Consider the following 12,242-nt stretch of genomic DNA (forward strand, 5'->3'; position numbering starts at 1 on the left):
TCAAGGTAGTTTTTTGGTTTTAAGTAAGGGCATCAGTTCTGAAACACTCCTTCCCATTATGGGAGGATTTTATAGTTACAACTGCAATTAAAAAAAACGAAAACAAAATCCCAAAACTCCACACTTTTTTCCCATAAAATCTGTGACTACACGGCATTCTCCTAGCAGACTTCCATAGGTCTTCGCGTTCCACAAAAGTTTTTGTCAAAGCTAAATTTTTAGTGGTGGTAGCTCAAGGCAAGGTTTCTATGATGAAATTTTCAGTGAACTCTGCCTAATGGTAACACTATATTAACTATGAATCATATAATATCTGCAGTCTAAATTCAACTTAGAAACAGTTTCACCACTTCTTTTTGAAAAACAGTACACATTTATCTTGGACTAGTTTCTTAATGTGTAGAAATTGATTTTTTGGTTTTACCAAGTCAAATATCACACTAAATTAAAATTTTTGAAAAATATGAAGGCATTATCTGTTTACCAATTCTAACTTTATAATGAACACTGAAAATGCAGTCAATATGTCCGTGGCTTAACAATCACAAATTTTACAGATGAGTCTGAAAGCTAGCAGGCTCTTCTTAGTTCTCTCTGAGAAGATACTGATTTATAAAAGACCTCTAACAAACTATTGCAGCCTTAACAGAAGCTTAGTTTACCATTTAATACCTGTAACAATAAAATACTTAAAATAGGATTTACAATATAGGTAATGGAATGTAACTTGGAATTAGAAAGTGACTTTAACCCCTTATGATGACATCTTAAAAAGTATTTGGATACAAAAATTCCAAGCTCACTTTCAGAGGTCAACACATTAACTCTCAGAGAAGTCATCCACTGTTGATAAACTATTCACCCTTAAGACTCACTGGAGTTTCAGTTACATTTTAAGTATGAAAAACATCTTCTTGTCTTCTCAATAAACTGTTCCATTCAAAGTTTGACAGCCGAGATACATGTGAAGTGAAAAGAAAAGTCAGGCAGCATTGTTCAACATCATTTTAATCTCCACCGAGGGAAAAATAATATAAACATGTTAACACAAACAGAAAATGTTTTAGAAAAGACCATATGGTACTATGACAGGGTTTTAGTTTATAGAAATGTAATTTATAGTTTTATAAAAATTACATGAAAGAACAACAACATCTTTCAGTAACATCAGACAGTATAGAAAAAATAAATCTCAACATTAGTTGTACTCTGATGGTCCTTCTAGTAAGAAATTTAAAAGTGCTTTTTAATAACAGTGTTGCAACTCAAGATTAGTGCAATATGTCAAATCTGTTTTAAAGCAGATATTTATAGCAATTGTGCAAGTTCGTACAATTAACAAACCCCATCAATCTAAAAATTAACACTAAGTGAGGTAAGTATTCTAATTAGAATTAAACATTCCTTAAATAGCTTACATACCAATTCTACTACAAGGAAAATCCTGGTGTTCCTTCATAGGAAGGCTCAAACCTAAACATGATGTGAAACTTTTACTACAAATCAGTGAATACTTGGAATTTAAAAAAAGCTCTTGCAAAATATACAGTTTAGTACATTTACGACCCAATGCTACAAACAGTACCTAATGCAAAATATACCAACTTAAATAAAACCAAACTTTACAGTTAGTGTACTGAATTTGCTTTTGAATACACTATTTTGTTCCCAAATCCTCCTAGAAGCTCCCATATAAAGTTAGCACATTAACTTAATGCAGAAATTTCACTGTATTTTTATCCGTAAATATGAACAATTTGGTTACCAACTATGACTGCAACTATGAGTACCATTACTCTTCGAGCAAGTGAAAAACACCACAGCACTAGTTGGGAAAAAAAAAGAAATCAAAATTTACCCTTCACTTTTATACATTACAAGTTAGCAATAAGTAAAGATACCCTACATTTCTACATAATATTTTCTGCAAGAATTCTCAGAAGTCTAAAATTAGTTTTAATTTTATTGTAGTTTCTTCACTCTGTGATTTACGATGCATAGTAACTATTGCCTTTTATATGCAGGCCTCATTTTAAGAGAGACAAAAACTAGACTGCTAATGCTGAGCCCTTCTGGCTTATTTGCATATGGAGCCAAAGGCATTTCGTATTTTATTTCTCAAGGTGTTTATAAGTAGGATTTAAGTCACTATCAACCACAGGAATAAAATATAAATTAATGAACTTTCATTCTAATAGGCTACAGCCCAAAAACCTACAACTGAACTGTTTTTTATAGTGTTGCACTTAACTTTAATACTAAACTGACAGTTGAAGCCTGCACAGAACTCATTTTATAACAGTATTTCAATAGAAAAAGCAATAAATAAAATGCGGTATCTAAGAAAAATGCCGGTAGCTTTAGTCTGTATTTCTCCCACCACAGTCCAAACTGTATCATCCAAAATAGATCTGGGACAGTTTTTGGATACCAGCTGCATAGTTCTTTCAACATAACAGACTACCCATAACAATAAGAGAAGCAATTAAAAGCTTTCTACAGTAATATTATAATAGAATTCCAATAGAAAGATGGTACCCTTGAGTATGTGTCTCAATTAGCTTAAAAGAATTTGCTGCCTTTGCTCAAGATAGCTTCAGAAGTTAGACAGAGCTATTCTGTGACTGCATGTTATCTCTACTGTGTTATTTTACAGGCAAGTTGAGTCTTTTTTAAATATGTTATATTAACCCTGATAATGATGTGGAGACTTCCTGCTCCTAAACCAGGAAATTGTTTCCTAAAATTTAGTAACTTGTCATTGCAGTGACAAGTTGGTTAAGTCTTTAGCAGAGTCTCTAATCATCTGCTCTACCTTGGGATTTTCAGCTCCACTGGTTGCTAGCTCCTTGTCGATAAGCCCCAGGTTGTGCAAATTGAGGATGGAATCAGCAATAATCCGCGCTGTCCTCTTCTGATAGCCTCCAGACGTCACCATCAGGATTGGGATTCTGCGCCTTCTGGCAGCCTTGAACACGACTTCATCTCTCTTCACAATTCCCTGCAAGTTTACAACAGTTAAAAAAAAAAAAAAAAAGAAAGAAGTGATATGAATATTACAAATATGGTATTTTAGTTCCAGTCTGTGGTTTATAGATTCACAGTATTGGATGCTTGATAAGTGATTAGGCCTTACATTTTACAAAACAATTAAAAAATTAATTTAAAAGTCCCATTAGCAGGCTTACATGCATAATCATTAAAAGAAAAAAAAAAGGAAAACAGCAAATCAAAAATTCTTGACTTGGATTTGGAGGACACAACAGATACGTCTTTAGTATAAATTCCTAGAAGAATTACTGATCAGAGGCCATAAAGTCTAAACTGACTATAAAGTTTAGAAATGTTCACCCTATTTTACAGGCACAGATTTGAGACTAAGAAAGACTGTCTGAATTCAAAGTGCTTTAGTTTGTGCTCAACTTGCATAACACCCTTTGATAAAAGTTTAGCAACTTGATCAAGATTTCACAAACCTACAGAGGAACCAAAAATTCAAATCAGATTTTCCATGTTCACAATCACTAGCTGAATTACAAGCTTCCAGTTTGTTTAACAAAAGCTAATACTAAAAGAATCTATGGCTGAAGAGGGAGTTCCAGAATGTAAGTAATGGTAAATCCATAGAAAGGAAAAGAAATTCTAAATAACCTCTTACTTATAGAGAAGGGTATGAAACTAAAAAGTAACAAAAGATTGCTGACCAAGTGGTACTGTACTATCATTGAACTCATACAACAGAAGACTTTGAGTCTCTTCAGTTTCAAACAAGTACATGTGGGGAAAAAGAGAGAATTCAGAAATAAGTAAGAACAGAATTAAAATCTACTTTTCTGGAAAACGTAAAAGCAGACAGTTCCAGAGATACATAGGAGGCATAAATAATCCATTACAACTCCTCAAAAAAAAAGACTAACATAATAGACAACAGCTTACAATGGACAGCTCAAAATTTAAATAACTGCAAAAGCTGGAGAAGGGGAAAGGGATTAAAGTGCAATCAAACACAAAAAATTAAGGAAGCAGCAGTAAAAGTGTTACAACAAAATGAGTATGCACTACTCAGACTGGTTAGAGGAAGACTGTAAATATGTCAAGAAATATTACCATGCCATTAAAAAAAATTAGACCACAAACAAATGGTAGAGGGAAAGAATAAAAGTCAAATGTAGCTGAAAAAAATATTTTTTAAAACCATATAACTGTAATGGTTTTTGTATAGTTTGACATAGCCCTGTAAAAGAACAATGGGAGTAAGGAATAATAACTGAAAAATAAGACAATGGAAACTGAAGAATTATATTAGGAACAGATCCTTAAAGGAAGTAACAGAATTACAGAATGAGCTGTACATCCCTTGGGAACCATTGCTGGATGTAGCAAACATTATACCACAGAAGAACTGGCAGCAGTCACTATTCATAGGAGCCTAACAGCCTCATCCCTGCTCCGGCATCTCTAGTGGCTGAGCCTGGAAGAACTGAGGGGAAAACACATGGGCTTATTCCAGCACTCGTGTGTTACCAAGAAAGAAAATACATCAAATGAAAATGACAGCCTGACACAGCTCCCACTCACAAAGATAAGAGGGACTTACCTGCTACACCTCAAGTTTTCCGGCTACAGCCTCAAGCACCAAGAAACTATTACTCATAGCACTCTGAGGAGGCATAATTTTGAGTAGAATTAACACTGTAGCAAGATTTTAAAACATGAATGACATCTACAACTGCAGTACTGAAGACTGGACTAGTGAACCTTGAAGAGATGAATTATCCAGGTTCAATGCCTTCAGTTTCAGCATTTCCAGTGGCCTGGGATTTCAAGCTCGGTGAAACATACTATTCACACCTAAGCCAACAAGATTAGAGAGACAAGAAACCCTACCCTCAATTCAGAAAATGAAGCCTTAGCTACAGAAACCTTTTCTCCATCAGGGACCCGAGCCACTGCTTGTGCAGAGAAACAGCACTCTGCCTTTCATCTCTACTTGTGACCAGAAGAATCATTTCACCTTTCTTTCCCCATCCCCACATTTTGTCTCTTTCCCTACACAGCACCCAACAAGCTCCAGCAACTCATTTTTCTTGGCAATTAACACTGCTCCTTCTCAAATGGCAGAAAATTTTTTGAAAAGGCACATCTTAAAGTATTCTCCATCTAACACTAGCTTCCATTTCTCTTGGTGGCCACTGCCCTCCAAAAAGCTCTGCTCTATCAAATGAGATCTTACACATCAGGTCAATTCCTCTCCAAGGTTAAAACTAAACGAGGCCAAGCCCCTCAGCTCTTCCTTTCTCCTTAGAGACTTCTACACAGCCATGGAAACAAAACCCGGAGACTCAGAGTGGCTCCCAAGTCTTTCCACCCCGGGTCCACCGAGGCCGTGGCAGGCAGTCAGAAAGCAACGAAGCAGCTGCTCAGTGACAGAGACGATAAGAATGAGGAAATACATAAGGAAGCCAATAAAACTCAGCAAGGAACTAAAGCTCTGTTCAAAAGGACGCATTTGAGAACTAAAGTACTGCAAAATAGAATGAAAACTGAACAGATCGAGTGATGGCTCAATTAGAAGGGAATCCGAGAGCTCACAAATCAAGAAAGCACTTTTCTATGTTGAACTGGTAGACACTAAAGGAAAACCAAATGTGATAACAGCAGACACACAGAACTGAGGAGCTGTCGGAGAAGGAATCATTTAAAAAAATGGAGGAAATACAAGATCTGTAAATTTTTGTTTATTTTGAGAAAAGCAGACTTGTTATATCTGGAAGGTGAAGACTTCTACGAAGCTATGCAGAATAAATCAAAATTTAGATCTGGTAACAATCTGGGGAGAGAGAAGGTAAACTGAACTGTAAAAGGGTAATGATATTTGTATAGAAAAGAATGAGGAAAGGGAAAAAAAAAAATCTGTTCATTTGCTAAGAATACACAGACAGGCTGCACAAAATTGCTAGGACTGGAAGATACCAGAAGAGCAATTTAAAACAGCTGGGAGTGCTACAGAGGAAATTAAGTGTAAGATACACACTGGGGGCAGGTGACAAAAGAAATACATCGCAAAATGGGTTATGTGAGGGTAAAAGAAACAAAGAACGAACAAACCAAACAGGAAAAATAGGAGTCAAGTGAAGTGTGAAAATATATGCCTCTCTGGTTACTGTCTGGTTACTGCTGTTCAAAAGCAGTATATTTTAGAAAGGAGACAAATGATACTGGAACAGGCACCTGAAGAACAAAAATATTTAGTCAGGAAGACACAACAAAAAAAATATAGCAAAAAGAGGAACAGAGATGTATCGATACATATCTGTAACAGGAAAATGCTCTGGTTTAGTGTAAAGTATGCACCTTACCTTCATCTAACAAATGGCCACAAGTCACTCTCAGGACTGCCTTCAGTATCTATTGAGGAGTGAAAGACTGTAGCTATTTTAGTATTATACAAACCTGAGGTGAAATAGCTAGTCCTCCCAGAGGATCGCCATCCAGAATATCAGTCCCAGCATTATAAACAATGATGTCAGGTTTTAATTCATTTAATGCTCCTTCCACGTGAGTATGTACCTTCTGAAGATATTCTGTGTCCTCTGTACCCCACTCTAATTCCACCTTGCGTTTTATGGCACCTAGAAAATGTTTCGATGTTACTCAATAACCAAAGCATTGCTTTGACAAAAAACACAAGATTTAGGTAAGCAAGAGAAAGAGATAACATTTCTGGAAATTTTGTAAACACGCTGCATTTTCACAGAACCTTGAATTAAAGAAAGTTATTCAACTACTTGTTTTCCCAGCAAATGTAAGCACAATGACCTTGAAAAAATTCCACTGAAGACAGAAAATTAGATGCGGGGGGGGGGGGGGGGGGGGGGGGGGAGGGAGGGAATAATCTGAGACACAAGTGGAAAATGTTACTGAAAAGCAGCTGATCTGCATGTCCATTTACCAATCAGCAAAGAAATCATAAAGAAAATTATTAAAAGTAATCTAAATAAAGCATAAGGGAAAGAAAACACCAAATTGCTATTGCAGAGGAAACAGTTGGGGGAAAACACAAGATAAATATCACTGAGAAATTATTAAGATGTTTTATTTTTATCACAACACTCAAAGCTAACAGCAAGGGATCATGAATTTATGTGAACTGCTTTATGAATGTATAACAAGATTCATCTTTGCCCCAAGCATTTTCAATTTAATGTTCTTACCCTGTAATCCTACCAGAAGAGCAAATATCTATTCTTAATTTAAATCAAATTATTTCTAATGCTTCTAATAAAGCATTAGAAGACGAGGCTTGAGAAGGTAGAGGAAAGAAACCCAAGGTTTTCCAGCCTAGCTTTTGGTGCTTTTACGGAGTTATGTGAACTCTAAATCTGAATTCATCAACTCTACGTCAGAGGTGTTTAAAAGGTATGACTTCTACCTCACTATACCCTATGCCTTCAATTAAATGCCTTGGAGTCCTAAATCTGAAGTGTAGAGTCAGCACCCACCAAGTGTGCATGAATGCATTCAACACAGAATGATACTTATTTATTCTTGTGATTGCTGGGTAGGTTTTTTTCCTGCTTTCCATCCTTGTTCAGCATTAGTGAAGCATTCTTTTTCTTTATTTCATTGCATCAACATTACTTTCAAAGAATTTTGTTCCTTTATGATATTTTTCCTGAATTATTTTCTTATTGTTATATAAATGTTCATGTAAGTCTGCACAGCTGTGCTCTTGTAAACAGCACTTAGACCCTCTTCAGGGTAAAGAATCCGCTAGCTGGATAGAGCTTTAGAGGAGGAGGTAAACACATTAGCATGGGGACAAATAAGTATTGTTCTGATGAAACCATTAAGAAGTTGAGACAATCGTGAATAAGATTCCATGCCTCTGCAGGTCTCTTGTCTTCATCTCCACCACAAAACACAGAATTACAGATTAGTTATTATCCAGAGCAGGGACTACCGAGGGACACGGTGATGCATCTGTAGGTTAGAATGAACACAGCTTTTGCATTTGACACCCTTTTGTCCATCTCTTGCTAACTAGAGAATGTACTTCTACAGCTTTGAAAACTGTAAAATGACACTCAAACAAACAGCAACACTTTTTTAAGGCCTTGAGTTTCAGCTACCAACTTTTTATGCTCACCCTTCAGTGAACTAGTCCTTTTCCCCATCCATCTCCTTTCTCTTCCTAAACGTCTGTGTAATTCCAAACTACTTCCCCTTAGGGACTCAATATGCCTATGGCTAAGCATTAGGCAGTGTTAGCTAGTCTTCCCCCCCCCCCCCGCCCCTAATGAAGTGCATGGGACAAAAAAAATGTACAGAGACTCCTGTAATAAAACATGGAGAAAATGAGTAGAAAGTCCAGGGAGAGAGCAATCAGAGTTTACCCTAAGAATTCAAACTCCCAGGTTCAAGCCTCGACCTCTCTTCAAAAAGATGCCCTCCCTGATCTCATCTTCGTCTGGTCACCTAGCAGGAGAGAGTTTAAAGGATTTAGCCACTGAACTCCTATTTAGATACCCTTACACAAACTACAAGGAACTACATATTCACATGCCTTTGGCCACAGCCTTCTGCACCTCACGCTTCAGCTGTAGAAAGGGAATGCTAGTATTCCCAGCTTCACAGGAGAAAGGTGAATTCAGTTTTTCAGATTTGCTAACAAGGGCTTACTTTGTTTTGGTCTTAATCCATCTGTTCAAAATGTTGCCATTTGAGATATGAATAAAGAAATGCTTTTCTTAGAAAAAATATACCTTCATTTGCTTGCAATTTGTCTGCTTACAGACAGGATGTGCTTTAAATGGTCTTTTTTTAGATTAATACCTTGAAATACATATACTACAAAAATCTTTACTAGTTAAATAACAGAAGTACAATGCACTGCACCTAATTCTTGCCAAGAATCCAAATTAAGTAGGCTTTTCAGAGTGACAGCATCACTGAAGAAATTCAACAGCAGAAGAACATCTCCCCCAGTAAACTATGATTCAGGTAACAAATTAAGCCTGTAATAATTGACAGTGTAACAGAATCAAAGATCAAATGAACTTTGGGCTCTCACATTCCAATTTAACCATTATCAAAACCCCACTCATTGATTGTGACAGGTCACCAGACACAATAGGTACATCACAGTAGGGATAAACAAACAACAACAAAAAAATTAAGCACCAGCTCTTAATGTTTGTATGACTTCCTTTTGCTTCCCAACTTGTTTCACATTCAGATGCATCTTGTTCTCTAGATGCTTATAAAACAAGTTCTACTGGAAAGACAACACCTAAATATGTTTTAATTTATAACTTTCAAAAGAACATGAAACCTTTTTACGCAGTATTAGCTAATCCTTAGTGAATTCTTCTATAAATTTAGTGTAAAGGAAAGATTCGGTTCTAACAGTTATCTTCAAATCAAAAGGATTATTTAACTCGCTGTTCTAAGCACGACATGAGCTTTTGAATGGAGTGCTAACAAAGTCCAGGTAATACCCACACCTTGCATTCCAGAAATTCATTCCAGAAGCGAGGGAAAACACTACAGCATTAACACTATTGTGTTATATCACAGTGATCATTGAAAATCGTATGGCCAATGTGAAATTTAAAAAAAAAAAAAAAAAAAAAAAAAAAAATCTAGTTAACATTGTTGCAAGGAAGCTTATTAGTAAATGAAGAAGTTATTTAACAACACAGTAGGTCTTTCACATTTTGGAATATGAATTTCAATTATACTTACGTTTAGCAAATCCATCCCCTGGGTAAATATATCTATTGTACACATCCATAATATATACCCGATGATCATCCATAAAGTCCCTCTCATGGCCATTTCCCTGAAGAAAATTTACAGTTAGCTATTCCTAGCATACTAACACAGAATTAAGTAATCTACAAGTGCTAGAGTAATTCAGACTACAAAGATCTAATATTTAAAACTCCTCTGTCATTCCGTTATTTATAGTCTTGAAGGTTATTTTGAGGTGTAGAGTTCTGGGGGCTTTGACAGTATCAGTCTGAAGACAGCAGGTTCAAAATCAACATCCTAATATCTCTGTGAAGGTAATTATCATAGATCTCATTGCACATATAAGAAAAATACAACAAAAATTAGAACCCAATTGTCTCCAGCAGCATCACAAAAGCAATCTCTCGTCTTCCAATTGTGCAAAAAAAAGTCACTTTCAACTGCTGCAGAGATTCTGATAGTCTTATACAAGGATTAATAAATAAATAAAGCTGACTACAGCTCTTCTGACAATTCAAGCCTTGGTGAGATAAGTAATCCCTGGAAAAATTACAAACACTAAAGACCCAACAGTTTAACATATCGTTTAACACCAGGAATTTCTTACAAAAAGATTGTATTGGGTGTAAAGATGGATGCTCAGGAAAAAACTCAGATTCTCAGTATTTCCCCTCCCCCCATTTCTGAATTTAAATAGTATTCTTTTGGCTCTCATTTAGACTTTTTTCCACTAGTATAAAATCATCTTTTCACAGCAATTGCCAAGATAATTTTGTTGAAATCAGTGTATCATACAGGACCCTGGCCCCTACCCCCAACAGACTTTCATTTAAACTACAAAAACAGACATTTCCACAGATTTAATTCTGTAATTCAGTTACATAATTTATGTCCCTGGACAGTTAAGCTATATTTCTGCTACAGCCTCCCTTCCAAGAATCACTGGGCTGAAGCTAGTCAATCTGTGTGAAAGAGGGAATGGGAAGCACCAGAATTGCATTTCTTTATGCTAAAAAATGGCAACACCTACTTATTTCTTCAACACCTTTGGTCCACAAATAAACAGTTCATGAACAGAAATCTAGGAATACGAGAGCCTCTGGGTAAACCATTTTCTTATGAAAGGTTAAACTCGCCAATGCACCAAGAACTGGAACACTTACAAGATGAGAGTATCTGCATACTTAAAAAGGATCTGCTGAGCTACTACTTCACACACCTCTCATTCCCCAAAGAAAGGAAACTAAAGGGTTATTTAGTGTGCAGACCGAGATTACCAGCATGATACCTGAAAATCAAAATACATTCTAAGAAGTTCTTAAAAAACAAAAGAACACGCCAGAAAAGCACAAAAAAATGTACACCCTGACAGAGATGGCTGAAGAGAATCATGAACACAAAACATCTTTCTATTGCATAATCTATGTCCTTATTTCATGGTAATTTTAGGATGCCTTAACTTGCAGATAAGAGAAATGACAGAAGATGGAAAACTTGCAGCCATTAGGCTTCCTCACTGCCATGGAGCTACTTAAAAATGGTTTATTTACACATAATAAATTATCTTCAATGCTTCAGATTGGACATAATTTTAGTGCATTAACTGCTTTTCTAAAAGTACTATTTCCCTCCCTTCAGGATTTATTTTGGAAATCCCACCAAAGATGAGATTTGTTCTCAGTACCCACAGTAAATCACTTTACCAGGTGAAGAATGATGTATTCTTTACTTCATTAGCCTGAAGCCAGGCTTTCCATTAAAACACTGAAGGTCAAATTCATCCCCTGCAAAGGTTGCTGCAATGATCACGCATGCTGAAATAACTGTAATTCTGTTTTAAGAGATTCTTGTTTCTTCTGGGATACTGATCTACTCTAGAGACCATTATGCCTCAGATCAGTATGTAACTCAAAAATATTTTTACATCCAACCACACGATGGAGCTACAACTCAGTTTAATTTTACTGAACTGGCTTAACAGCCTTTTGCACCATAAAATAATTAAACAACTGTTCAGTTTCCATCATCTATGATTAACTTTGTATTCTGCAAGTTGACAGTTTATACTACTATTAGAAAAAATGGTATTTATTACACACTTGTATTTCGAGCAAAACATCTGCACTGCTGAATACAAGTAAGCTACTCACCTGATGAGCATCCAGATCAATAATTGTGGCTTTAGATACCCCTTGTACTCTTTCAAATAAGAACTGGATATATAAACAAAGATGGAGAACATTACGAAGTTAGGTGACAGATTAAACTGGAGGCTTGAAGCTTGCACAGGATATTACTGTTCTGATTTGAATGTAGAGTGTGCCTCCACTTCATTCACCAAATAAATGGCTAAATGATTTTAATATATTTAATTACAAAAGCTCTAGTTATTTCACATGAAAAGATAATTTTTGTGGTTATACAATAACAAAACCTATACATTTTCACCAGGTGAAATGCACGAAGCATGCATTTCAGAGTCATCT

At 35.9% G+C, this 12,242-nt stretch overlaps 1 protein-coding gene across 6 annotated transcripts in view; it reads right to left on the reverse strand.

The window, feature by feature from the left end:
- Window positions 1-653: 653 nt before the first annotated feature.
- HDAC11 (histone deacetylase 11) overlaps window positions 654-12,242 on the reverse strand; it is a 32,633-nt gene continuing 21,044 nt past the window's right edge. For all 6 annotated transcript variants that reach the window (XM_030043405.2, XM_030043408.2, XM_030043402.2 and 3 more), the window contains 4 exons: window positions 11,907-11,969; window positions 9,748-9,844; window positions 6,454-6,632; window positions 654-3,001 (listed from right to left, as the gene is read on the reverse strand). In XM_030043405.2, coding sequence (XP_029899265.1) covers window positions 2,759-3,001; window positions 6,454-6,632; window positions 9,748-9,844; window positions 11,907-11,969 — 582 coding nt within the window. In that variant the 3' untranslated portion in view covers window positions 654-2,758. The remainder of the gene's footprint in view (window positions 3,002-6,453; window positions 6,633-9,747; window positions 9,845-11,906; window positions 11,970-12,242) is intronic.

This window comes from Aquila chrysaetos, chromosome 20 (genome assembly GCF_900496995.4).
Source record: "Aquila chrysaetos chrysaetos chromosome 20, bAquChr1.4, whole genome shotgun sequence".
NCBI classification, from domain to species: domain Eukaryota; kingdom Metazoa; phylum Chordata; class Aves; order Accipitriformes; family Accipitridae; genus Aquila; species Aquila chrysaetos.